Genomic DNA, 27214 nt, shown 5'->3' with positions numbered 1-27214 from the left:
AACCTTTCATAATATAGATAGGAATAAAACAGGTAAAGTGGAGGAAGGGAGTAATTTTGATAATTTTGAGAAAATATATCAAAATTGTGAAGTTTGTGAAGTGAGTATTAAAGTTTTGTTTTTTTGTTTATTTAATTTTTATATTTTGCTAATAATCCAAACATACTTTAAACATATCATATTAACATAGCAACATATGTGTCATGTGTTTTCACTATATGAGATGACATGAGCAAATGTCCAGCCGAGGAGAGTCTACACTCAGCAGAAGTTCAGCACTACGGACAGCAACCGAGATTCCTCACAAACACAAACACAGTCTGTCCAGATGAGCTCCTGTTCTCATCGACATGACCTTACACTTCAGAAGCATCTTATAAAGCTGAATAGCTGACCTTCAAACTTTAAAGTTGTTATTTATAACATTTATACAATAGATAGACTTGGATTAGCCGAGTGGCTTGTGAAGCTGTTGTAAAATACTCTATAAACACACACCGGTGACCAAATTACTTTTGTATTATTGCGCCACTGCAGCTGCACTTCATATTCATGATATTAACATGCTTATTAAACAACATAGATTTTCTTGTAGATTATCATAAATTTTAATATGAATGTAAGACACTTATTCTGAATGTCCGCAGATATTTTGTGTAACAGATCTTGGACATCTCTCTGTCTGCTCTTCCGGACGCTAAACACAAACTCACTAAAAGCCGAAACCAAACAGAAACAGAATTAAGAATACATGTCAGGACGAACCACCATAATATGTTTTGTAATATTTTATTGTCATATATTTAATATGTGACATTGTAGAATGTATTAATATCATATATTAATAGTTTTTTTTAAAACAAAGTTGACAGCTAATGCTCTTTCATTATGATTAAACAGCTCGCTATAGCCTTCTCATATTTCACCTGCATGTTGCACAAAGAGTTCATACTTTTATATTTACATTGCTCTGACTGCAGATAATAACCAGACATTTTATACAAAAAAGGTTCAGAAATACTAGATTGAAGCTCATATGGTGCCATCAGGCTCATCAGGCAGTGAGATGATTGACATCAGCGTATTCACTGTAATCCTGATTATACCTCAATCTAACACTGTCAGGACAGTCTGCTTTCTTCTGGAAATCCACCACAGAGTAATTAACACTGTCAGGACAGTTCGGATTCTTCTGGAAATTCACCACGGCGTAATTCAGATCCTCAGCAGATGTGATCAAGATCTGAGAGTCACCAGTGGCTTTCTTAACTGTAGCGTAAACACAGTCAGGAATAACAGAGGGGTTTGTGGGTAATTGTTTGTGAGTGTCTTTAATCTCCTCATAATCACCACCAGTGTGAAAAACCTGCAGAGAGACAGAGTAATTATTTACAGTTCTGAAAAATGTAATTATGGAGGCAATAGAATTTATTCTCATTATGAATAAAAATCATCATATTATTTTATACAGTAACTGGACGAACCATTTCATGTTTTTCTGCTCCAGTCTGAGATGATGAATCACCGCCTGCTAAAACAAGAGTCTAAATTAATGACATTATATCACATTTCAACACGGATGTATAATGGAAATCTTTTCACACATCATCAAATATCTGTATTTTGTAGCTGTAGCCATTAGGTGGCGAAAGAATCATAGTGAAAAAAAAAGCAAATCTTCATTTTAAACCTGATATGAATGGGAGTTTCTGTATCTAAAGGAGTTTTACCTCGAGACTGATGCTTCATATAGAGAAACACTAACAAGACACCAATGATGATTAGAACCAGAAGAACCAGAACCAGAGTGATGATCAGATATAAACCTGAAAACAGATTATAGGAAATAATGAGTGAATCTGATCACTCTGAGCTGAATATCAGATCATATGTTTATATTTTAGCACACAGGCACCTTTTAACTTGTTAGAAGACTCTGATGTGATGGTAGATGTAGAAGTTTTGAAAACAGAAGCTGATGATGATGATGATGATGATGATGTCGTTTTTGGAACATCTGTGTCCAAAACAATAACATGAAGAGATATTTTTTTTTTTTTTTTTACAAACAGATCTTGACATCACATGTCTCAGTAATGTGAAATCCCCAGAGTTAAATCAACACTGCCCCAGACTGTATTTGGTCCCACTCTAAATAGTGTTAAAGTAACACTGAAGCAGTGTTAAAGTTAATGAGATAATTATGTGATTAATTAAGTGCAGACTGAGCATTAGTGATGAACAGAACATGACTTCAGCTACAGCCTTAGATGAAATCAACTGAAATAAAATACATTCAATTTCTCATTAAAGCATCACCAGCTTCACTCATTATTAACCAGATTGAATTTGCTTTCTGTCAGACGAATAAAGAGGCACTTACTGAGGATATGATTTTAGAAACACAATAAAGCTAAAGCCACAAGTCTACTGATGCTTCATTTGATATTTCAGAACATAATCTCACAAACTGTGAATTTTATGAAACATTTTCTAAGGCCATGTCATGTGTGTTTTTAGAGAAGGCTACTAAAAGGCTAATAAAATTGATTTATGATCTCTGTCATCTATCCTGTGTGCTATTATATCATGTCTGGACCGGCCCCAAGTGCCCCATTCATGATTCTATTGTTGTCACTCAATGAGCCTTTCACACATCGGCCAGGTATGAAACATTATCCCCATTATTCTTTTATCATTATTCTTTTGTTTTATTCAGCCATTATTAGCCTTTATTCTGGCATTACAAGGTTTACCAAGCCACATCAATTCAATCCCAGTATACATTTACCCAACTATTATCAAAAGTCTTTCTATAAAAATACAACAGATCATTTTCTTATGACCTTACATGAATTATTATGACAAAATGTGTTATGAAGAAGAACTGCACCTGTTATGTAGCTGCATTAGAGCTAACAATAGCATCAAGCTTCATAAGACAGTTTATGAGATTATTAGTACTTTTACTCAAAACTCACTTTAAACCCCGATTGAGTGTTTGTAATACCTTCCTTTTGTGATCTCATGTGGAATTTGATCATTTACTATTGTAAAAATCTGCTATTTATAGCCTTTTATATCGCTGCACGAATTAGCATTACAGATGTACATTTTCAATATTGTTATAAAAATCCCCCAAATCTCAAGAAAATCACATACAAACCATTTACTAATGTAATCGTGTGTTTATTATTTGGATATTTCATTGGTACAGAGGTTTCTCTGTGTTGTTGTGGTCAGATATAAACACAGAAGTGTACAGGAAGTGCATCACAGGATAGGACTGGGCAGGATATGATGCACAGTTATGATTGGCAAGACACGGACGAATCAGGTCTCTGTCAGTGGCAGCGCGAACACGGAAGAGTAAACACAGAGACATCGCTGGGAGCAGCTAATTATCATCAGTGGAAAATTAATAGAAATTATGATTCTGTCTGAAGAAATATGAAGTAAACATGAGTAAACATATCCATATATCTCCATGTATATGCAACTTTGGACTATAATCCCTTATTGACTATGTTCAGTGAATCTATTTGAACACAAATAAACCACTGCTGACGTGACTGAATATGAATGAGTGGTGAATTGTGAAATGACTAATAAATATTTATTATTTTGCACTCCTGACATAAATTACTAAATTACTGTCACTGCAATGTTTAATCAAAACAGTGGTCAAATATCGAAGCTAGAATCTTTAAACTTTCAGCTGATGCACAGTTTCTCCAGATCAAATAAGAGAGTGATGTTTAACGTGCTGTTAAAGTGAAACAACAATAATCTGGGGCCGTCGCCAATCTTTGACCACAAAGGGGTTAAATGTTGATGTTTAATTGTTTAGAAATGATGGCACCATCATGGAGATCAGTGTTTGCTTTACTTGGGCTCTTGACCCTTGACTCGTGTTAAGATCTTTTTCTGTAGCAATACATGTGGTGTTGCAAAGCAGTGAGATCAGTGTTATATTGTAACGCTATTTACAGTGAAACCAAATGCAGTCTGAGCTATGTTTATTTGTCATTCACACGTCCTCTGTCCTGAATTCATGTTTGCTGAAGCACAGACGGCCAGAAACAAAACGGCAAGCAGTTCATTTGAGTTTTAGGAACTTAGAAATAAGCACATGAGCAAAATAAGCACATAGTGAACATTATAAAACAGCACAAATGAAAAACAAAAACTATTTCAGTATTTTGATCTGCAAGATTCCTTAACTGCAGTACAAGTGTGGTAAAGCAATACTCAAAAACTGCACTTCTGCTGCACATCCAAATGACAATACTTTAGTAACACTGAGGACAAATGAGCACCAACACCAACCACTGCTGCAATACTAAATGACCACACACTTTCAAACTGTCTTTAGATGTCCATTTCCTGCATTCACGCGCTGCTGTAGGCTTTTGCAAGGAAATTGCCTGCAAATACTACAACTACTCAATCTAGACTCTAGAGCAGGGGTGTCAAACTTAATTCCTGGAGGGCCGCGGCCCTGCAGAGTTTAGCTTCAAACCTAATTAAACACATCTGATCCAACTAATCAAGTCCTTCAGGCTTTTTTGAAAACTACATGGTTTGTGTCTTGGAGTGGGGTTGGAACAAAACTCTGCAGGGCTCCGGCCCTCCAGGAACTGAGTTTGACGCCCCTGATCTAGAGAATAACAGGATTTCCCCAAACAGGACACTTGGTGGTTCACAATAGAACAGCAAGGGGTTTATAAGTTGATGAAAAGCTAATAATCAAACCATGAAAAAAATAAAATAATAATTGATCACCAAAAATATTAAACATTTTATGTAAGCTGAATAAGTAAATGAGTTGTTAAATTAACTTAATATCTCAGGGGGACTTTTTACATTTTTAAGGTCAAACATCTCCAGCTAATAATAATAATAATAATAATAATAATAATAATAATAATAATAACCCTTAACCTAGAAAATTAAAACCACTGCTTGATGGTGTTTTAAGAAGTTATATGAACAGAAATGAGAATATGAATGTACTGGCAGGACAAAAACACGTGAATATCTCATAATGAAATGAAGCAAGTAAATGATACAAACACATACAGTATGAAGAACCACATGAAGTACAAAACAACCACAAAAACTGAAAAATTGATTTGTGGATTTGCAGGACAGCATTATAATTCTACACAAACACGTTTTACTGAATATAAGCTCATTTTTGCAATCACACTTCCATTTCTGTACACTTCCTCTTTTTAACTGTGGTTTGTGGCATTGTTTTGTCAATCAGACTGTTACACTAAAATAGCCCTCTGTGTAAACCTGCACTTTTCTTTGCTCAGTCAAGCAACAAAGAATACAGTGATCTGCTGAATGAAAGCTAAATGTGATTCTGAATTACATTGATTAATATGAGTGAGAAAGTCATCTGTACCTGTAACGTTGATGAGGACTCGTGTGATGAAGCTCTTGTGTCCTTGATCAGACTGAACTCCACACCAGTATTCAGCTGAATGTTGTTGAGTCACATGACTGATGATTCCCGTCAGGAGCTGCTGCTCTCTGTCATCATACAGCTGCATCTGTCCCTCAGCGCTCCATCTTCTGCTCTTCTTCACAGACGTCTCTTCAGCACAGAGATCAGATCCAGATCTCCTGCAGACAAACTTCACATCAGCACTGTGGGATTGTGGGTATCTGCAGCTGATGTTCACAGATCCCTCCTGCAGCAGCTGAGAGACTGATGCTCTTCTCACAACAATCAGCTGCTTGAGAGACAAATCAAGTTCACATTAAACAACAGATTCATCAGTTCACCACAGAAACAAATGCATGAAAAACTGTAGTCTTCAGAAACTTTGACTGTAATCTTATATTCTCCAGAATCGTTCTCATTCAGTTCTCTGATAGACACACGTAAGAGACGAGCAGATCTGTCATCATGAACAGAGAATCGGCCGTCATGTGTCCATTCTGCTGCTCTGTCAGTGTTTATTAGAGTACAAACACTGATCTGCTCCAGTTTTACACACATCTATCAAAGGATTCCCTTCTAGTGTCTTATATTTGTAGTTTATAATGACATTTCCTCCTGAATATCCTCTCACAGCACTGATTTGTTGACCTGCTGAACACAATCTCAGATACCAGTGTGTAAAGAATAAAGTCAGGAATGACAATTCATCTTCATTTAAAGTAAAAAAAAAAAAAAAAAAAAAAAAAAAAAAAAAAACTTAATTGAGTTAGATGTGTGAGCCGCAGTAGTGTTGAGTGTGTGATGTTGATGATCATCATGGGTTTGAGAGTCTCAGTTACTCACCTGTTACAACTTTCAGATTCACTTCAGTGTAGGAATCTATTCCTGATTTATCAACTGCACACTGGTACGTCCCAGAATCCTGTTTACTCAGATCTCTGATGGTCACAGTGAAAACTGCTGCTCTTGTGTCGTCATACAGAGAGAATCTTCCAGAATCAACCCATTTATTTTTAATATCATTTCACCATTTTTTTTATCATCCTGGATTCTGTCCTCTACAAAAATACTTTTTATTGTCTGTATATCCTCTATCATATCTGCATGTGATGCTGACTCCTCCTCCTGAATATCCTGTCACTCTGATGGAGCTCAACACACCTACAACAAACCAGGATCTTAATACAACAATAACATATTTATATGAGAATGAACAGAGATGAACTTTCTAATTGCTTTTAAAGTTTCCATTTCAACAAACATGAGCTGAAGTGAACGACTCTGTGCTGTTTTTAGTGATTTTACTGTGAGTTCAGACTCTCACCAGGAATCATCAGCAGGAGTGAAAGTCCAGATGATCTTCATTCTTTTCTCTCTTCTTCAGTGATCTTCTCTGTTGTTAGTAGATTCAGTTCTTCTGAAGCTCTCGATGTGTGTTCAGATGAGTTTTAGTGTTTCTTTCCTGGTTACATGTTTAACATGAACAGATGAACGTGACAGAGACGCCCACTTCCTCTGAGAGAGAGAGAGAGAGAGAGATGAGAGAGAGAGGAGAGAGGAGAGAGAGAGAGAGAGAGAGAATGACAGAGAGAGAGAGAGAGAGAGAGAGCGAGAGAGAGAGAGAGAGAGAGAGAGAGAGAGAGAGAGAGATGGTTAATAAACAGGGAAGTTAAACTAGTATTTCACACATGCTTCAAATGAACATGCAGGACTCACAGACACATGCAGAAAAAAAACTCATCATATAAAAAAAACATTATTTCGCTGAAATCTTCACAGAATTACGCTATTATGTTATAGTTTTTTTTTTCACAATAGTATTATTAGATTTTTTTAACTGTTTAAGAGTTTAATAAACTGTTTCTTGAGTGCATCACATTTATTTTAGAGACAGTGACATCTGGTGGACAGACATGAAAACAGCAGCGGCTCTCATTAAACTGAGGTGTCAGTCATCCGTGTTTATCATTACATTTCATTTCAGAGATTAATGCGATAACTAATAGCTTTCTCCAGGTACTATATGTAGACTATATTGACAGACTAAATTAATCTTGGAGAAAGAGAAACATCTGTGGTCAAGATGAAAACACATGAGAGTCAGATCATCTGTCTGGCACTGTTTGAAAATAGTTTGAAAACAATATTTTGTGATTGTGCTTGATTATGATGCAAGTGATGCATAAAATACACACTTCTTAAAAAAATAAAATAAAATAAATAAATAAACCAGAGGCTCCGTTCAATAAAGAAAGAGATCAATGTAAGTGAAGTAAGAGTTTTTAAAAGAGTTATTTTTATTTGCATATCACTTTTCACAATCAGTGCTGTTTCAAAGCAGATTTACAATAAAACCCACATTCGTTTCTAAAGCCTTAAACTGTGGAAAGCAAGAAAAAAAACTACATAAATTGTTTACATATCAGAAGAAACAGAGACTCATCGAGGAAATATTTTGAAATATTTTCTTAATATGATCTGTTCACACAGTATGAGTGTCATTTGATGATCTGTGTTTATTTCAGACACTGAATACTGAACATCTCAGACTCCTTTAAAATAAATCAGTTTCTGACACACATTCTCTGAAGAGGAGATTCAACCCAGTTTCTGACACACATTCTCTGCAGAGGAGATTCAACTGATGATGAAGATGATGATGAAGATGAAGATGATGATGAATGAATTTCTAAAGGATGTTTTCTCACTCAGATCTTGAATCATGTGTCTCATGGTAAATATAAATGTTACTGATGTCATTCTCACATTCACTACCCAGAATTCATGTTTCCTGATACAGAGACACTCAGAAAACAAAACCATAAGCTGTTTGTTTGAGTTTATGTTTCTTTATGCTGTGGCTTTTGTTTGATAAATTAGTTTGTTAAAAGCTTGTGGCTTTTTTTGTTAGAGTGAATTAACTAATGCTGCAACACCAAACACTGTAGAAATAATAAATAAACAGACAGAAAACTACACACTGCTGCTGCTTTCAAACTGAGTCCAGATCTGCTGATACTGGACATTTAAAGAAAGAAATGAAGAATAAAACACACAAACACTGTCCTCTGCTTTACTCTGTGTGCAGTTTCTCACTGAGCAGAACAGCAACATTATTCTACATGTGGCAGTTGTTACGTCACCTGCCGTGATTAGCCAATTGAGGGCGCTCACAGGCTATAAAAAGGTAAATTATGTGCTACCTGGGATACGTCACCTGTTGAATTGTTGCGTCGGTAACGCGTTTCCGTCACTTCCGTCCCTCCTTGGCGCTAGCAAACATCAAGGTTGTAATTAGTTTGGAACGTCTGTTTCGATTCAGTGATTGCTGCCGTGCGGCTATGTAAACAAGCCGTGCGTAGACTTTAATGACGGTAGGTTGAATGCTTTGTGTATCTATTCATGACGCACATTTTATAGCAGCTGAAAAGTTAAGAACGATAACTTGCTCCCTTTCTCAGCTGTGAGACCCAATGCAGTCGCTGTGATTTTGTTAATTCCTACCCTGGCCTTGGCTGTAAGAGTCCTGTCGTGTGTGTTATTCAAATCTCCTTGACGATTGGTAAGGTTTTTTTTTTTTATATTGGGATGGGAGAGAACCAATCTAACAGAGTCTCGTTTTGTGTATAGGTTTGGGAAGTTTTTTAAGAAGCCAGTAGCTGCTTTTCATTTGAGGCACTCGTGTCTTTTTACAGCTGCATTGCTGTCCTGTTTCCAGAAACTAATTTTTTATTATTTTCTTTTTGTTCCCAAATAATACTTTGGGTTTCTAATATTATTTTCTTGTTTTCAAATATTCTTTTTTTCTCTTTCTTGTTTTTTTCAATATTGTTGCTTTGGTGGTTTTTCATTGATTTTGTCTACCTGCCTTAGTTGCATTCTCTGCTATTCTTTTTGATATTTGAATTGTTTTACAGCAAAGTCCTAATTGCGTGACTTCCTTTCTGTCTTCATATTCTTATATTTTGTTGAATTTGTCTGTTTCCATCTATTTGTTTATTTTTGTGGTAGGTTTATATTGTTGTTTTGTTTCTTTTTGATTATTTTGTGATTTATTTTCTGGCCACATGCTCTTCTCCAGCAGCTGTGTTTATTCCATATATTTAGATATCTGTTAAATTTTGATTTTCTTTTGTATTTGTTTTTTATATATTGTATTCATTTATATTGTTACTGTGACCTCCCCGCGAGGCGACTGTAGATTTTATATTTGCAAAAGTGTATATATATAATATATATATATATTTTTGTCTTGGCAGGGTCTGGGCACCAGGGCAGAGGACCAGCTTATTTTAGGTGGTGGCACCTCTGTCACAGTGTGCAGTGATTTCTCACAGTGTGTTGTGGTGTGTCTCCAAGTGTGTGTGTGTGCACACCGTGATTCACTTATAGGTGGTGTGGTCTGGTCAGTCGCTGTCCTGTGGTAAGCTCCAGCCCCTTTGCCTTTTGGCATTGTATCAAATTTCTCTTGGTGGCCCATTGGGCTGAATAACCAAATGTTCCATTGCTTATTTTATAGTGGTTTTAACTGTCAATAAAAAGATTATTTTTATATGGTTACCTCTTTCTCTGACTCGTATGTAATTGGTGATACGAACCTGTGTTTGCCCTTTTAAAAGGTGGGTTGATTAAAATCTTTGGGTGAAATTCCCATAGTGGCGTAGTCTGGTTATATTTATCATTGTAAGTCACTCCCCCGTGACGTAACATTTTCAGTCTCCACCGACCCTCACGCCACATTGTGGCGTAGTCGGCAGGGTTCACCATAGTTTGAGTCAGAGACATTGAGTTTCTTTATTTTGTGTGCTTTGTATATTCTGTATTTGTTTGTTTTTGGAAACAGGGCAGCCGTGTACTGTGTCAGAGCTCCATTTGGTGGCCTTTCCTTCTCTGTGGTAAGTGTTCCTGTCAGGAAAAAAGAGGTAAAATCCAATAATGGAGGATGAATTACAAGACTTGAGGGAGTTGGTAGCGCAGCTGAGAGCTGATAATGCACTGTTGCGGCAGGTGCCTAGTTACAAGACTTGAGGGAGTTGCCTGTTACCTCCACTGCTCCGCCTGTTTACCCCTAAACCCTCTGGTGCCGTTGCACCTGAACGATTTGTTTTTGTTCCGCGAGATCGACGGTGCCCAAAGTTTAATGGAAAATCAGGTTTGAGTATTGACGAATGGGTTGAGGAGGCACAGGCATGCATGAGGGTACGTTATATGTCAAATGCAGACCAAGCCTTCTTTCTGTTTGACCACTTGGAGGGAGAGGCTCGAGAAGAGATCAGGTATCGCTCTGATTTAGAACGTGGGGACCCTGATAAGATTATTAAAGCACTGCGTGATCTTTATGGTTGTTCTCAGTCATATGTAGCATTACAAGAGGCATTCTTCTCCAGAAAGCAACAAGAGGGCGAGACTCTGTTGGAGTTTTCTCTTGCGCTTATGGACCTGTTGGAAAGGGTTAAGAATCGGGCCCCGCAGTCCATCCTTAATACAGAAACCTTGCTGCGTGACCAATTTGTTGAGCATGTTGCGGATAGTGCCCTAAGACGAGAATTGAAGCAGCTAGTACGTCGCCAGCCTACTATTAGTTTGTTAGAAGTTCGCGGCGAAGCAATTAGGTGGGAACAAGAGGGGATGCCTGGGGGGGCAAGAGGGCGTAGTCAGTCTGTCCCGCTGGCATATGGACTTCAGTATGGGGTACGGGGTGGGACAACGGTTGAAGTTCCTAGGTCGTCGCCACAGTCAGAGCTCGGTGAATTAAGAGAAATGTTGCGACAGCAACAACAACAGCTAAATCAGCTCACCCAAACTTTTGCCCGGTTCCAAACGTCACATAATCGTTCCCCTCGTTTTGGCCCAGTTATATGCAGGCTTTGTCAACGACCAGGCCATTTTGCTCGTGATTGTGATGGGGAACGGAGGTTCCCGCCCTCTCCCCAGCCTACTGCTGGCCTCTCCACAGCTGAGAATAGACGTCCTCGTTCCCCCAGACCGTCGGAAAACTAGTTCCCACCAGGTCGCGGAGTCACAGCCTGGGTGGGGAAGAAATTGACTCAAGTAAAATGGCCACACATCGTTCAGTTTCTAATTTGATTTCATCTTGTCCACATGTGATTGCCCTTATGGGGGGTGTTTCGGTACCTTGCTTGGTGGATACAGGTTCGATGGTGACAACAATTACCGAAAGCTGTTTCCGCCAACATTTTGAACCGTGGGGTCAGGATCGCCTTCAAAATTGTCAATGGTTACAGCTTCGAGCCGCTAATGGGCTTAGCATTCCATATGTTGGATATTTGGAGCTAGATGTGGAATTTTGTGGCAGGTTGGTCATCGGGTGTGGTGTTCTTGTTGTTCGGGATCCTCCTGGTGGCATGAGTTTGGATGTTCCTGGGGTGTTGGGGATGAACATCCTTAGCCGGTGTTATCAGGAGCTTTTTGGGCAACATGGCAGCGCTCTCTTTGATTTACCTGTGGTTACACAACTGCCTGATGTGTCTAGTGCATTGCAATATTGTCATCAGGTAAGTGCTAAGAAACTCTCTGTTCATGTGGGAAGTGTGCGTGTACGCGGACGTAGGGTGTGTCGTATCCCAGGTGGTACAATGAAGCTGGTGGCTGCCACATGTGCAGCTTTAGACTCTGGCAGTACTGTTTTGTTTGAGCCCCCTGAGTCAGGCCTCCCAGCTGGTCTTCTAGCATCACCTGCTTTGGTAAGGGTAAATCGAGGGACAGTTTATGTTCCTGTAGTGAATGTTGGCGCAGTGGAGGTAATTCTTCGCCCTACCACAGTGGTAGGTAACGTGAGGGAGGTTTATATGGTTAGTTTGCCAACAGGAATCAGTGAGGAAAAGCCATTAGCTGCTACAGTTCAGTCTCATAGTGTAGCGGGTGCTCATTCCTTGTCCCATCAGATCGAATCCCTTGATTTATCTGTGTTGTCAGGTCCAGAGCAGGGTCAGGTTAGAGCCCTTCTGCAGAAATATCAGACGGTGTTCTCAGGTCATGAGGGCGATCTAGGTTGTACTCGCTTAATATCTCATGACATACCTTTGATAGATAATGTCCCAGTTTGTCAACGGTACCGACGAATTCCTCCTTCAGAGTATGAGGTGGTAAAAACTCATATCAACCAGCTATTGGAGGATGGAATAGTGCGGGAAAGTTGTAGTCCTTATGCTTCGCCCATTGTGTTGGTAAAAAAAAGGGACGGTAGTCTGCGGATGTGCGTGGACTACCGTCACCTAAATGCCAAGACAAGAAGGGATGCATTTCCCCTGCCTCGTATTGAGGAGACTTTGGACTCCTTAGCTGGGGCACGTTGGTTCTCTACATTGGATTTAGCCAGCGGGTACTTGCAGGTTCCAGTCTCAGAACCAGATAGGTCAAAGACTGCATTTTGTACTCCGTTTGGATTATTTGAATGGAACCGTATGCCTTTTGGCCTTTGTAATGCCCCAAGCACGTTCCAAAGGTTAATGGAGCGACTATTTGGTGATCAACGGTGCCAGTCTCTATTGTTATACCTTGATGATGTTGTGGTGTTTTCCTCTTCTGTAGCTCAGCACTTGGACCGATTGGAGATGGTCCTGGGTCGCCTGGAGAAGGAGGGACTCAAGGCAAAGCTGGAGAAATGTGTTTTCTTCAAGCCTGAAGTGAAGTTCTTGGGGCATGTTATATCTGTGCAAGGGGTAGCAACTGATCCAGGTAAAATTGAGGCTGTTGCACAATGGCGTTGCCCTGAGACTGTGTCTGAATTGCGAACCTTCCTTGGCTTTGCAAGTTATTATAGGCGTTTTGTGGAGGGATTTGCCAAATTGGCAGCACCCCTGCATAGGCTGGTGGCTGAAGTGATCGGAGGTAAGGCAGGTAAACGAAGAGGGCAGAGTTTGACTAATGCATGGACAGAGCAGTGTCAGACAGCATTTGAGGACCTGAAAGGGAAATTAACGTCTACCCCAGTACTTGCGTATGCAGATTTTTCTAAAACCTTCATCTTAGAAGTAGACGCCAGCCATGCGGGTCTGGGTGCCGTCCTCTCTCAAGAATTTGAAGGTAAGGTTCGACCTATAGCATATGCCAGTCGTAGTTTAAGGCCCACTGAGCGAAATATGAATAATTACAGCTCAATGAAACTAGAGTTTCTCGCTCTCAAGTGGGCCATGGTTGAAAAATTCAGGGAATATCTTTTAGGTCACAAGTGTATTGTGTTCACATTATTGTGTTGACAATAATCCCCTGAGTCATCTGGGCACAGCAAGGCTTGGAGCTACAGAACAGCGCTGGGCTGCAGAGCTGGCTGCATTTAACTTTGAGGTAAGATATAGATCAGGAAGGAGTAATGGTAATGCAGATGCTCTCTCCCGCCAGAACCCAGTCATCCAGGGTGAAGTCAAGGAGTTAGCTGCTGGCGTGACCATTCCTGAGTCGCTGCGGCAGGCCATTGGCACAGGAGTTGCAGTTCAGGCAGATGTGAGGGCCGTCAGTGCTTTGCCAGGTTATTCTGCTTTGGACTTAAGGTCTATGCAAGAGGCTGATCCTGTTATCAGCCAGGTAATAAAGTTCTGGGAGCGGGGTCAGCGACCAGGGTCAGCAGAGCGGCGACAGCTAGATAAACCAGTTTTGAGTCTTCTCCAGCAATGGAATAGACTAGAAACAAAGGAAGGAGTTTTGTATCGAAGGATATTCCGCCCTGACGGAGGTGAAGAGTGTTACCAATTAGTGTTGCCTGATGTTTTAAGGGATGAGGTATTGACACAGTTACATCAACAGCATGGACACCAAGGGGTAGAACGCACCAGTGAGTTGACTAGGCAGCGGTGCTATTGGCCAAATATGCTGGCTGATATTACACGTTGGTGCCAGGAGTGTGAACGGTGCCAACTTGCTAAAGATAATCGGCCAGTAGCACGTGCCTTCATGGGCCACCTATTAGCTTCAAGGCCCAATGAAGTCCTTGCCATTGACTTCACGGTAATGGAACCTTCATACTCTGGCCAAGAAAACATATTAGTCATGACTGATGTGTTTAGTAAATTTTCTATTGCAGTGCCTACTCACGACCAAAGGGCTGAGACTGTGGCACAAGTCCTGGTTGAGGAGTGGTTTTACAAGTTTGGTGTCCCAGGCCGCCTTCATTCAGACAAGGGCCGTAACTTTGAATCTGCGCTCATTCGTCAGCTTTGCGAGCTTTATCAGGTAAGGAAATCTCGTACCACCCCGTACCATCCAGCCGGTAATGGACAATGTGAGCGATTTAATCGCACGTTGTTTAATTTGTTGCGAACATTGCCTTACTCTCATAAAAGAGACTGGGTGTCCTGTTTGTCTCAAGTTATCTTTTGTTACAACACCACTCCTCACCAAGTGACTGGAGAGTCTCCATATTACCTAATGTTTGGTCAAGAACCCCAGTTGCCGATAGACTTTTTGCTAGGTAGGGTGCCCGAACCCGCTGCAGGAAGTGTACACAGTTGGGTAGTGGAACATCGTAGGCGATTGCAGGTTGCCTTTGAGGGGGCACGGGAACGGCTGAAGGCTGCAGCAGATCGTCGGAAGAGGCAGCATGACCAGCATGTACGTGATCTACCCTTGGCTGAAGGTCAGTTAGTCTACCTGAGAGATAAGGTAGTGCGGGGTCGCCATAAGATCCAGGACTTATGGAGTTCAGTGATCTATCAGGTGGTCCGCCCTCCCGAAGAGGGAGGTGTAGTTTATAGCATTGCACCGGTTACAGATCTGAGCAAGATAAGGAGAGTGCATCGTTCTCTGTTGAAGGCTTGTGTGCAGCTAGAGGTTTTGCCTGTCGAGCAATGCATTGGCAGTGTAGAGAACCAAGAGGATCCTCAGGAGTATGAAGAGGTAGATGATGTTGATTTGGTGATGTTGGTGCCTGAGACTCCTCAAACTATTCAAGAAACGGAGCCTCGAGATGTTGGGCGCTTGGTACAGCCGGGGATTCAAGAGGAGTTGTCATCAGCAGGTATTCCTCCTGTAAGTGCTGTCCCAGTAGAATCAGAAGGTTCTCAGAATGAGGTGGTGGTAGTACCTCGGCGCTCTGGCCGAACTGGGGCAGGTCAGCATTCAAATCCTCATCATCTTCCTCAAGCTGTAAGAGAAGAGAGAAATAGCGCATATGCTAGTTCGGAGACGATCTCCAACTCTATTTCAGCTTTGTTTAGGCCTTGGAGTTGATGCGGTTAAGGGTTTTTCCATTTTCTCTTTTAGTCCATCGTCGTGGCGCCGATGCAAAATGGAGGGGTAGATGGAAAGTTGTGAAATTTGGCACACTTGATTAGGGAATTGTGGGCGCTCACAGGCTATAAAAAGGTAAATTATGTGCTACCTGGGATACGTCACCTGTTGAATTGTTGCGTCGGTAACGCGTTTCCGTCACTTCCGCACTTCCGTCCCTCCTTGGCGCTAGCAAACATCAAGGTTGTAATTAGTTTGGAACGTCTGTTTCGATTCAGTGATTGCTGCCGTGCGGCTATGTAAACAAGCCGTGCGTAGACTTTAATGACGGTAGGATGAATGCTTTGTGTATCTATTCATGACGCACATTTTATAGCAACTGAAAAGTTAAGAACGATAACTTGCTCCCTTTCTCAGCTGTGAGACCCAATGCAGTCGCTGTGATTTTGTTAATTCCTACCCTGGCCTTGGCTGTAAGAGTCCTGTCGTGTGTGTTATTCAAATCTCCTTGACGATTGGTAAGGTATTTTTTTTTATATTGGGATGGGAGAGAACCAATCTAACAGTCTCGTTTTGTGTATAGGTTTGGGGAAGCCAGTAGCTGCTTTTCATTTGAGGCACTCGTGTCTTTTTACAGCTGCATTGCTGTCCTGTTTCCAGAAACTATTTTTTTTTTTTTTTTTTTTTGTTCCCAAATAATACTTTGGGTTTCTAATATTATTTTCTTGTTTTCAAATATTCTTTTTTTTCTCTTTCTTGTGTTTTTTTCAATATTGTTGCTTTGGTGGTTTTTCATTGATTTTGTCTACCTGCCTTAGTTGCATTCTCTGCTATTCTTTTTGATATTTGAATTGTTTTACAGCAAAGTCCTAATTGCGTGACTTCCTTTCTGTCTTCATATTCTTATATTTTGTTGAATTTGTCTGTTTCCATCTATTTGTTTATTTTTGTGGTAGGTTTATATTGTTGTTTTGTTTCTTTTTGATTATTTTGTGATTTATTTTCTGGCCACATGCTCTTCTCCAGCGGCTGTGTTTATTCCATATATTTAGATATCTGTTCAATTTTGATTTTCTTTTGTATTCATTTATATATTGTATTCATTTATATATTGTATTCATTTATATTGTTACTGTGACCTCCCCGCGAGGCGACTGTAGATTTTATATTTGCAAAAGTGTATATATATAATATTTTTGTCTTGGCAGGGTCTGGGCACCAGGGCAGAGGACCAGCTTATTTTAGGTGGTGGCACCTCTGTCACAGTGTGCAGTGATTTCTCACAGTGTGTTGTGGTGTGTCTCCAAGTGTGTGTGTGTGTGTGTGTGCACACCGTGATTCACTTATAGGTGGTGTGGTCTGGTCAGTCGCTGTCCTGTGGTAAGCTCCAGCCCCTTTGCCTTTTGGCATTGTATCAAATTTCTCTTGGTGGCCCATTGGGCTGAATAACCAAATGTTCCATTGCCTATTTTATAGTGGTTTTAACTGTCAATAAAAAGATTATTTTTATATGGTTACCTCTGTCTCTGACTCGTATATAATTGGTGATACGAACCTGTGTTTGCCCTTTTAAAAGGTGGGTTGATTAAAATCTTTGGGTGAAATTCCCATCGTGGCGTAGTCTGGTTATATTTATCATTGTAAGTCACTCCCCCGTGACGTAACATTTTCAGTCTCCACCGACCCTCACGCCACATTTTAATATGTGTGCTTTTTCTTTCTGAGCAGAACAGCAACATTATTTATTAGGAAAAGTTGTCTTTTTAACTGTGGTTTGTGTTTTTTCTTTGTTAAACAGACAGAACATGTAAAAATAACCTGTTGATAAAACTGAACAGAATTGCTCTCGTACAAACGTCACTGACCTCTTTCTTTACAGAGTCAAGCAAAATGATACAAGACACACAGTGATCTGTTGAATGGAAGCTAGCTGTGATTATTAATAACATTATAATTAATATGAGTGAGAAAGTCATCTGTACCTGTAACGCTGATGAGGACTCGTGTGATGAAGCTCTTGTGTCCTTGATCAGACTGAACTCCACACCCAGTATTCAGCTGAATGTTGTTGAGTCACATGACTGATGATTCCCGTCAGGAGCTGCTGCTCTCTGTCATCATACAGCTGCATCTGTCCCTCAGCGCTCCATCTTCTGCTCTCCTTCACAGACGTCTCTTCAGCACAGAGATCAGATCCAGATCTCCTGCAGACAAACTTCACATCAGCACTGTGGGATTGTGGGTATCTGCAGCTGATGTTCACAGATCCTCCTGCAGCAGCTGAGAGACTGATGCTCTTCTCACAACAATCAGCTGCTTGAGAGACAAATCAAGTTCCCATTAAACAACAGATTCATCAGTTCACCACAGAAACAAATGCATGAAACTGTAGTCTTCAGAAACTTTGACTGTGATCTTATATTCTCCAGAATCATTCTCATTCAGTTTTCTGATAAACACACGTAAGAGACGAGCAGATCTGTCATCATGAACAGAGAATCGGCCGTCATGTGTCCATTCTGCTGCTCTGTCAGTGTTTATTAGAGTAAAACACTGATCTGCTCCAGTTTTACACACATCTATCAAAGGATTCTCTTCTAGTGTTTTATATTTGTAGTTTATAATGACATTTCCTCCTGAATATCCTCTCACAGCACTGATTTGTTGACCTGTTGAACACAAACTCAGATATCAATGTAAAGAATGAAGTCAGTAATGATAATTCATCTTCATTTAAAGTAAAAAAAAAAAAAAAAAAAAAAAAAAAAAAAAACTCTTAAATGAGTTTAGATGTGTGTGTTGTTGATGATCATCATGTGTTTGAGGGTCTCAGTTACTCAAGATTCACTTCAGTGTAGGAATCGAATCAAGTTCTTTCAGTCCCTCAGTAATGAATGTCAGAATCCTGTTCTCTCAGATCTCTGATGGTCACAGTGAAAACTGCTGCTTTTCTGTTGTCATACAGAGAGAATCTTCCAGAATCAACCCATTTATTTTTTTTATTAGTCTTGATGAGATAAGAGCATGAGGACCACTCTCCTTTACAAAAATACTTCTGATTTTTCTTATATTTTTCCTCATATCTGCATGTGATGCTGACTCCTCCTCCTGAATATCCTGTCACTCTGATGGAGCTCAACACACCTACAACAAACCAGCATCTTAATACAAGAGAGATGGTTAATAAACAGGGAAGTTAAACTAGTTTTTCACACATGCTTCAAATGAACATGGAGGACTCACAGACAGAACTGACACATGCAGAAAAAAACTCACCATAGAAAACATTATTTCACAGAATTATGCTATTATTTTATATAGATTTTTTTCACAATAGTATTATTAGATTTTTTTAACTGTTTAAGAGTTTAATAAACTGTTTCTTGAGTGCATCACATTTATTTTAGAGACAGTGACATCTGGTGGACAGACATGAAAACAGCAGCGGCTCTAATTAAACCAAGTACACCCGGTTGCAGTCTGCAGATCGAGGCGGGGCTGCACCTGGGGCGGGGTTGCACGTGCAGCCCCGCCCCATACTTGCTCTGATTGGTTTGATCATCTTTCATAGACATACATGATAAGAAATGTGTGTGTAGTTGGTGTAGGACAGAGTATGTTGATTAAAAAGCTAAAAATGCTGTGCAGTTTTACAAAGCCTTTACTATAATGCAGTTGTTTATTGTTAACTTGACTAACTATAATTGAATCAAGAGATGTTTACTGCAAGTTTAATCTGGACCAGTCAAATTCACAAATGAATCATTGGGACTTTCAAAAGCATTTAACGTGAAAGTACGTGGACTTATGCATTAAAACGGTGTTTTAAAAAGACCAAACTCAGTAAACAAATTACAAATAAAGCATTATATTCACAGACAAGCAGATATGAGCCCAGAATACGAACGCAACGCGATTAATTTGGCGTTAAGCATTTTCCTCCCGTAACCTGCTTGTCTGTAAATAGAATGCTTTATTAAAAATGTTTACTGAGTTAGGTCAGCTTTTTAAAACACGTTTTAATGCATTACGCCACGTTAAGCATTTTCCTTTTAGTCTAATGGTTTTCTATGGGAGGAAAACACTTAACGTGTGATTATACGCATTGCGTTCTTATTCTGGACTCATCTGCTTGTCTGTGAATATAATACTTTATTAATAATGTGTTTACTGAGTTTAGTCTTTTAAAAACACTGTTTTAATGCATTATGCCACGTTAAACTTACAAACCCGATTCCAAAAAAGTTGGGACACTGTACAAATTGTGAGTAAAAAATGAATGGAATAATTTACAAATCTCATAAACTTATATTTTATTCACCATAGAATATAGATAACATATCAAATGTTGAAAGTGAGACATTTTGAAATGTCATGCCAAATATTGGCTCATTTTGGATTTCATGAGAGTTACACATTCTAAAAAAGTTGGGACAGGTGGCAATAAGATGCCGGAAAAGTTAAATGTACATATAAGGAACAGCTGGAGGACCAGTTTGCAACTTATTAGGTCAATTGGCAACATGATTAGGTATAAAAATAGCCTCTCAGAGTGGCAGTGTCTCTCAGAAGTCAAGATGGGCAAAGAATCACCAATTCCCCCAATGCTGCGGTGAAAAATAGTGGAGCAATATCAGAAAGGAGTTTCTCAGCTAAAAATTGCAAAGAGCTTGAAGTTATCTTCATCTACAGTGCATAATATCATCCAAAGATTCAGAGAATCTGGAACAATCTCTGTGCATAAGGGTCAAGGCCAGAAAACCATACTGGATGCCCGTGATCTTCGGGCCCTTAGATGGCACTGCATCACATACAGGAATGCTACTGTAATGGAAATCACAACATGGGCTCAGGAATACTTCCAGAAAAACATTGTCGGTGAACACAATCCACCGTGCCATTCTCTGTTGCCGGCTAAAACTCTATAGGCCAAAAAAGAAGCCATATCTAAACATGATCCAGAAGTGCAGGCGTTTTCTCTGGGCCAAGGCTCATTTAAAATGGACTGTGGCAAAGTGGAAAACTGTTCTGTGGTCAGACGAATCAAAATTTGAAGTTCATTTTGGAAAACTGGGACGCCATGTCATCTGGACTAAAGAGGACAAGGACAACCCAAGTTGTTATCAATGCTCAGTTCAGAAGCCTGCATCTCTGATGGTATGGGGTTGCAGGAGTGCGTGTGGCATGGGCAGCTTACACATCTGGAAAGGCACCATCAATGCTGAAAGGTATATCCAAGTTCTAGAACAACATATGCTCCCATCCAGACGTTGTCTGTTTCAGGGAAGACCTTGCATTTTCCAACATGACAATGCCAGACCACATACTGCATCAATTACAACATCATGGCTGCGTGGAAGGAGGATCCTGGTACTGAAATGGCCAGACTGCAGTCCAGATCTTTCACCCATAGAAAACATTTGGCGCATCATAAAGAGGAAGATGTGACAAAGAAGACCTAAGACAGTTGAGCAACTAGAAGCCTGTATTAGACAAGAATGGGACAACATTCCTATTCCTAAACTTGAGCAACTTGTCTCCTCAGTCCCCAGACGTTTGCAGACTGTTATAAAAAGAAGAGGGGATGCCACACAGTGGTAAACATGGCCTTGTCCCAACTTTTTTTGAAATGTGTTGATGCCATGAAATTTAAAATCAACATATTTTTCCCTTTAAATTATACATTTTCTCAGTTAAAAACATTTGATATGTCATCTATGTTGTATTCTGAATAAAATATTGAAATTTGAAACTTCCACATCATTGCTTTTTGTTTTTATTCACAATTTGTACAGTGTCCCAACTTTTTTGGAATCGGGTTTGTAGAATGTCCCGAATCATTCCAGCTGATTGAAAAGAATCGGTTCAATAATGGTCGTAAAATGGGTATCGGAGAAGATACCAATTTAATATATTAATTTAATATAAATAGATGATACTTTATAAAGTTTATCTCAATATTTCACTGCAATGGCTGTGACACAACTGCACTAAAATAAGAGCATGATGATCATGAAATTGCGTTCGTTACTATAGCAACAGATTACAGTTATGTCCTTTCAGAATCATCACAACTGGTAGAAATAAAAGTTTCTTGATTTCTTCACTTTAAAATAATGAGCAGCAGCATATTTTCCTGAAATAAAGGGGAGGAAAATTGCAATATAGTAAAGAAAATTCAAGTTTCATAAAAATTTAAATGGCACACAGACACATTATTGCAGTGTCATTTATCAACTGCAGTACAGATTATTATATGTAACAATATGTCATGTTATATAAATTAAAACAATAATGATACATTCTTTTCATTTCCTTTCTCATACTCTGATGATATGAAATAATAAAATTTTCAAAAAATATTTAATTCATAATTCATTTTTCTATCTAAAGGCCTGATCCTCCCACTGTGGATAATAAACCCAATTAATTTACTAAATGTGGTGGGTTGTTCGTCTGTTAGCCTAAACATCAGCTTAATATAACAAAACAATCATTTCACAGACATGGAGAATAACAGACTAATGTTTTTTTTTTTTTTTTTGTGCATTATAATGAAGGCTTTATAAAACTACACAGCATTTTTAGCTTTTTAATCAACATACTCTGTCCTACACCAACTACACACACACACATTTCTTATCATGTATGTCTATGAGAGACGATCGAACCAATCAGAGTAGGTATGGGGCGGGGCTGCACGTGCAGCTCCTCCCCAGGTGCAGCCCCGCCTCGATCTGCAGGCTGCAGCTGGGTGCTTCTCAATTAAACTGAGGTGTCAGTCATCCGTGTTTATCATTACATTTCATTTCAGAGATTAATGTGATAACTAATAGCTTTCTCCAGGTATTATATGTAGACTATATTGAGAGACTAAATTAATCTTGGAGAAAGAGAAACATCTGTGGTCAAGATGAAAACACATGAGAGTTCAGATTATCTGTCTGGCACTGTTTGAAAATAGTTTGAAAACAATATTTTGTGATTGTGCTTGATTATGATTCAAGTGATGCATAAAATACACACTTCTTTAAAAAAAAAAATAAAAAAAAATAAAAAAAAATAAACCAGATGCTCCAGTCTATCAAGACAGAGATCAATGTAAGTGAAGTAAGAGTTTTTTAAAAGAGTTATTTTTATTTGCATATCAGTTTTCACAATCAGTGCTGTTTCAAAGCAGATTTACAATAAAACACACATTTGTGTCTAAAGCCTTTAACTGTGGAAAGCAAGAAGAAAAAAAACTACATAAATTGTTTACATATCAGAAGAAACAGAGACTCATCGAGGAAACGGTTTTCCTCTGACATTACAGATAATGTATATTTTCTTAATATGATCTGTTCACACAGTATGAGTGTCATTTGATGATCTGTGTTTATTTCAGACACTGAATACTGAACATCTCAGACTCCTTTAAAATAAATCAGTTTCTGACACACATTCTCTGCAGAGGAGATTCAACTGATGATGATGATGAAGATGATGAAGATGAAGATGGTGGTGAAGATGACAACGAAGATGATGATGGTGAAGATGATGATGATGATGATGATGATGATGATGGTGGTGAAGTTGTTTTTGGAATATCTGTATATAAAGAAATAAACAATGGATTTCTAAAGGATGTTATTTTCACACACAGAACTTTATATAATGTGTCTCAGTGAATATAAGTGTTATGATGTCATTCACACATTCTCTACCCAGAATGAATGTTTGCTGATACACAGACACCTGGAAAATAAAATCACAAGCTGTCTGTCTGAGTTTCTGTGACTGAAGCCTGTGGTTTCTCAGTGAATAAAACAGTTCATAGCATCTTTAACTGCAGCTTCTTCACTATAGTACAAGACTGCTGAAGTGACTCACAGAAGTGCTAAAAACTGCACTAATACTGCATCCAGATGAGCAAACTTCAACTAGTTAAAATCTGTAGTAATAATGTGTCCGAATGACCAACTAATGCTGCAACAACAAACACTGTTGAAATATGCAATTACCACATGAAGAACAAAAATCTTCTGCTTTTAAATACGCGCAGATCTGCAGGTCCTGCATTCACACGCTGCTGTAGCCTTTCCCAAGAAAATGCAAGTAAATAATTTATTTGCAAAAGCAAATAAATGATACGTACACATACAGTATGAAGAACCACATGAAGAATAAAACATTCACAATCACAAACACTGACCACTGCATTTGCAGAACAGCATTATAATTCTACACAAACACGTTTTACTGAATATAAACTGCAGCTCATTTTTACAATTACACTTGCATTTCTGTACACTTCCTCTTTTTAACTGTGGTTTGTGGCATTGTTTTGTCAATCAGACAGCATTACACTAAAATAGCCCTCTGTGTAAACCTGCACTTTTCTTTGCTCAGTCAAGCAACACAGAATACAGTGATCTGCTGAATGAAAGCTAGATGTGATTCTGAATTACATTGATTAATATGAGTGATAAAGTCATCTGTACCTGTAACACTGACGAGGACTCGTGTGATGAAGCTCTTGTGTCCTTGATCAGACTGAACTCCACACCAGTATTCAGCTGAATGTTGTTGAGTCACATGACTGATGATTCCCGTCAGGAGCTGCTGCTCTCTGTCATCATACAGCTGCATCTGTCCCTCAGCGCTCCATCTTCTGCTCTCCTTCACAGACGTCTCTTCAGCACAGAGATCAGATCCAGATCTCCTGCAGACAAACTTCACATGAGCACTGTGGGATTGTGGGTATCTGCAGCTGATGTTCACAGATCCTCCTGCAGCAGCTGAGAGACTGATGCTCTTCTCACAACAATCAGCTGCTTGAGAGACAAATCAAGTTCCCATTAAACAACAGATTCATCAGTTCACCACAGAAACAAATGCATGAGTGAATGAAAGCAGCTCACCATCTCTGATGTTCAGGTGAAACTCAGAGAGAAGAAACTGTAGTCTTCAGAAACTTTGACTGTGATCTTATATTCTCCAGAATCGTTCTCATTCAGTTCTCTGATAAACACACGTAAGAGACGAGCAGATCTGTCATCATGAACAGAGAATCGGCCGTCATGTGTCCATTCTGCTGCTCTGTCAGTGTTTATTAGAGTAAAACACTGATCTGCTCCAGTTTTACACACATCTATCAAAGGATTCTCTTCTAGTGTTTTATATTTGTAGTTTATAATGACATTTCCTCCTGAATATCCTCTCACAGCACTGATTTGTTGACCTGTTGAACACAAACTTAGATATCAATGTAAACAGTGAAGTCAGTAATAATAATTCATCTTCACTGTAAAAAGTGATACTCTATATTTACTCAATAAAATTGTGGCAACAGATTACAAGCAATATTATTAATTAAATTTAACACATTAGAATTAATTAGAATTACTCAAATGAGATACTTACAAGCAATCATTCAAAATGAGTAAAAATTACATGAAAAAAATAAGTAAAAGGTATACAAAAATACTGTTTTGTTGGACAAAAAACGAGAAGCACCTGGCTGCAGCCTGCATATAGAGGTGGGGTTGCACATGTTAACCCGCCCCATACCTACTCTGATCGGTTCGATCGTCTTTCATAGGCATACATGATAGGAGATGTGTGCGTAGTTGGTGTACACTGTTAAAAATAATACACTGTATTTACTTAATAAAATTGTGGCAACAGATTACAAGCAATATTATTGATTAAATTTAACACATAAGAATTCATTAGAATTAATCAAATGAAATGTTTAGAAATTAACCATTCAAAATGAGTCAAATAGCACAAAAAAAAATAAATACAGTAAAGTTTAAAAAAAAAAAAATTCTTTGAGAAAGAAAAAACAAAAGACTATGCTAATGAATACTATGTTATGCATACCAGGCCAGTATTTGGTGATTAAGAAACACAGAGCAAAAATGTAATTCACAAATTCATGTTTTTTGTTGCTTACATGGAGATGACACAGGCATTGTGTTCAAAAGCTTATGTTTTCAAGCCACCAAAACAGAGTTATTGAAGACACCTGATGTTAACAAACAGAATCACTGAAGTAGAATAATCTACATTTTGGTTACCATTACGGTGGTCAGTGTTTGCTTTAGTTGAGCTCTTGACCCTTAAACTTACAATTTTTTTTGGTTGCTTTAATTGTAATACAGCAGTTAGACAAGCCAAAGAAGAATAAGATCAGGTGGTGTTGGTTGTTTTGACATCATTTGATCTAGATTTCTGAGTTGGTTGTGTCTTATCAGCAACAGGCGTCCTTTGGATGAACAGTGTAAGGTCTGGTATTTTCAGCATAATCAAATAGATTCTTAGAAGCACTTCTGATCACAACATTTAAAAAAAAAAGATTTTTTTTTTTTTCATTTATGCACATAGACATCAAGAATCAGGCTGAGAACCTCAACAATGGTGACAATCTAAAAAGCATTCTGCACTGCATTCTGGGTGCCACCAATCAAATCTAAATTTTTAGTAGCTTGTTTTGTGATGCTTACAGTTCATCTGTTAATCTGAATATGCTGTTTGTCACCATTCTTGAGATTCATACTCTGGTTCTTGATGTCACTGTGTGCCTAAAATAATTCTTCCCTCTCCCACAACAATTTTTTTTTAATCAGAATTCTTAAGCTCTGGATTTTACAGAAAATTTTGGGTATTCTATTGTTGAATTACAGGGGCTGCAATACTGCAATACTACAAGCTCTACTTGTAACACTCAGGCCAAACAATGATTATGTAAAATCATAACCAACACCACTGATCTTCTTTACTCTGAGCATTTCTAGCTGTTATAATTCAGTTCCAACAGCCATACAAAATGTAATATTAAAAAGCTAAGGGTCAAGAGACCAACTAAAGCAAACACTGACCACTATAATGGTAACCCTATAAATTTACCCTTTTCTCCTTCAGTGATTCTGTTTGTGAACTTTAGGTGTCTTCAATAACTCTGTTTTGGGGGCCTTAAGACACAAACTTTTGAACATGATGCCTGTATCATATCTATATAAGCAACAAAAATGTGAATTTGTAAAAAGGCTGACATCATGTGCATGCATATAATGTTTTCACTGGGTGTTTCATGATCGCCAACTACTGGCCTGACATGTATAACATAGCATTCTTTAGCATAGTGTTTTTTGTTGTTGTTGTTGTTTGTTTTTTTTTCTCTCAATGAAATCAATATTTTTGTGTAAATTTTACTTAATTTTTTCATGTTCTTCTACTCATTTTGAATGGCTGCTTGTAAGCATCTAATTTGATTATTTCTAATTAATTATAATGTGTTAAATTTAATTAATAATATTGGATGTAAAATTTTAAACAATTTTATTGAGTAAATAAAGTGAATCATTTTTTACAGTGTTCATTTGAAGTAAAAAAAACAAACAAACAAAAATAAAAACTCTTAAATTAGTTAGATGTGTGTGACGTTGATGATCATCATAGGTTTGAGAGTCTCAGTTACTCACCTGTTACAACTTTCAGATTCACTTCAGTGTAGGAATCTACTTTTGCATAAATATCAGTCCCACAGTAATAAATGTCAGAATCCTGTTCTCTCAGATCTCTGAT

General features: G+C 38.6%; 1 protein-coding gene and 1 long non-coding RNA gene across 2 annotated transcripts; one reads left to right on the top strand and one right to left on the bottom strand.

Annotated features, from left to right (window-relative positions):
- Window positions 1-739: 739 nt before the first annotated feature.
- LOC122135951 lies at window positions 740-27214 on the bottom strand. The gene is made up of 6 exons (XM_042717231.1): window positions 27112-27214; window positions 24127-24459; window positions 1916-2017; window positions 1731-1826; window positions 1485-1531; window positions 740-1366 (listed from the first exon to the last, which is right to left on the bottom strand). The coding sequence occupies exons 2-6, from the start codon at window positions 24272-24274 to the stop codon at window positions 1055-1057; spliced, it is 705 nt and encodes a 234-aa protein (XP_042573165.1). The 5' UTR covers window positions 24275-24459; window positions 27112-27214; the 3' UTR covers window positions 740-1054.
- Window positions 15762-16370, top strand: LOC122135956. Its single transcript, XR_006153812.1, has 3 exons — window positions 15762-15973; window positions 16061-16161; window positions 16227-16370. It is a non-coding gene; the product is annotated as an uncharacterized LOC122135956 (long non-coding RNA).

This window comes from Cyprinus carpio, chromosome B1, assembly GCF_018340385.1.
Source record: "Cyprinus carpio isolate SPL01 chromosome B1, ASM1834038v1, whole genome shotgun sequence".
In the NCBI taxonomy this organism is placed as follows: Eukaryota; Metazoa; Chordata; class Actinopteri; order Cypriniformes; family Cyprinidae; genus Cyprinus; species Cyprinus carpio.
Note: the sequence above shows the minus strand (reverse complement) of the source record. Positions and strands in the feature narration are given on the sequence as shown.

Bases quoted from the DNA above. Each gene is read 5' to 3' on its own strand.
- LOC122135951 (XM_042717231.1), bottom strand. From the start codon at position 24,274: ATGCAGCTGTATGATGACAGAGAGCAGCAGCTCCTGACGGGAATCATC. The intron at 1,532-1,730 runs GTAAAACTCCTT...CTCTTGTTTTAG, and splicing joins TATGAAGCATCAGTCTCGAG to CAGGCGGTGATTCATCATCT. The intron at 1,367-1,484 runs GTTCGTCCAGTT...GTCTCTCTGCAG, and splicing joins GAGCAGAAAAACATGAAATG to GTTTTTCACACTGGTGGTGA.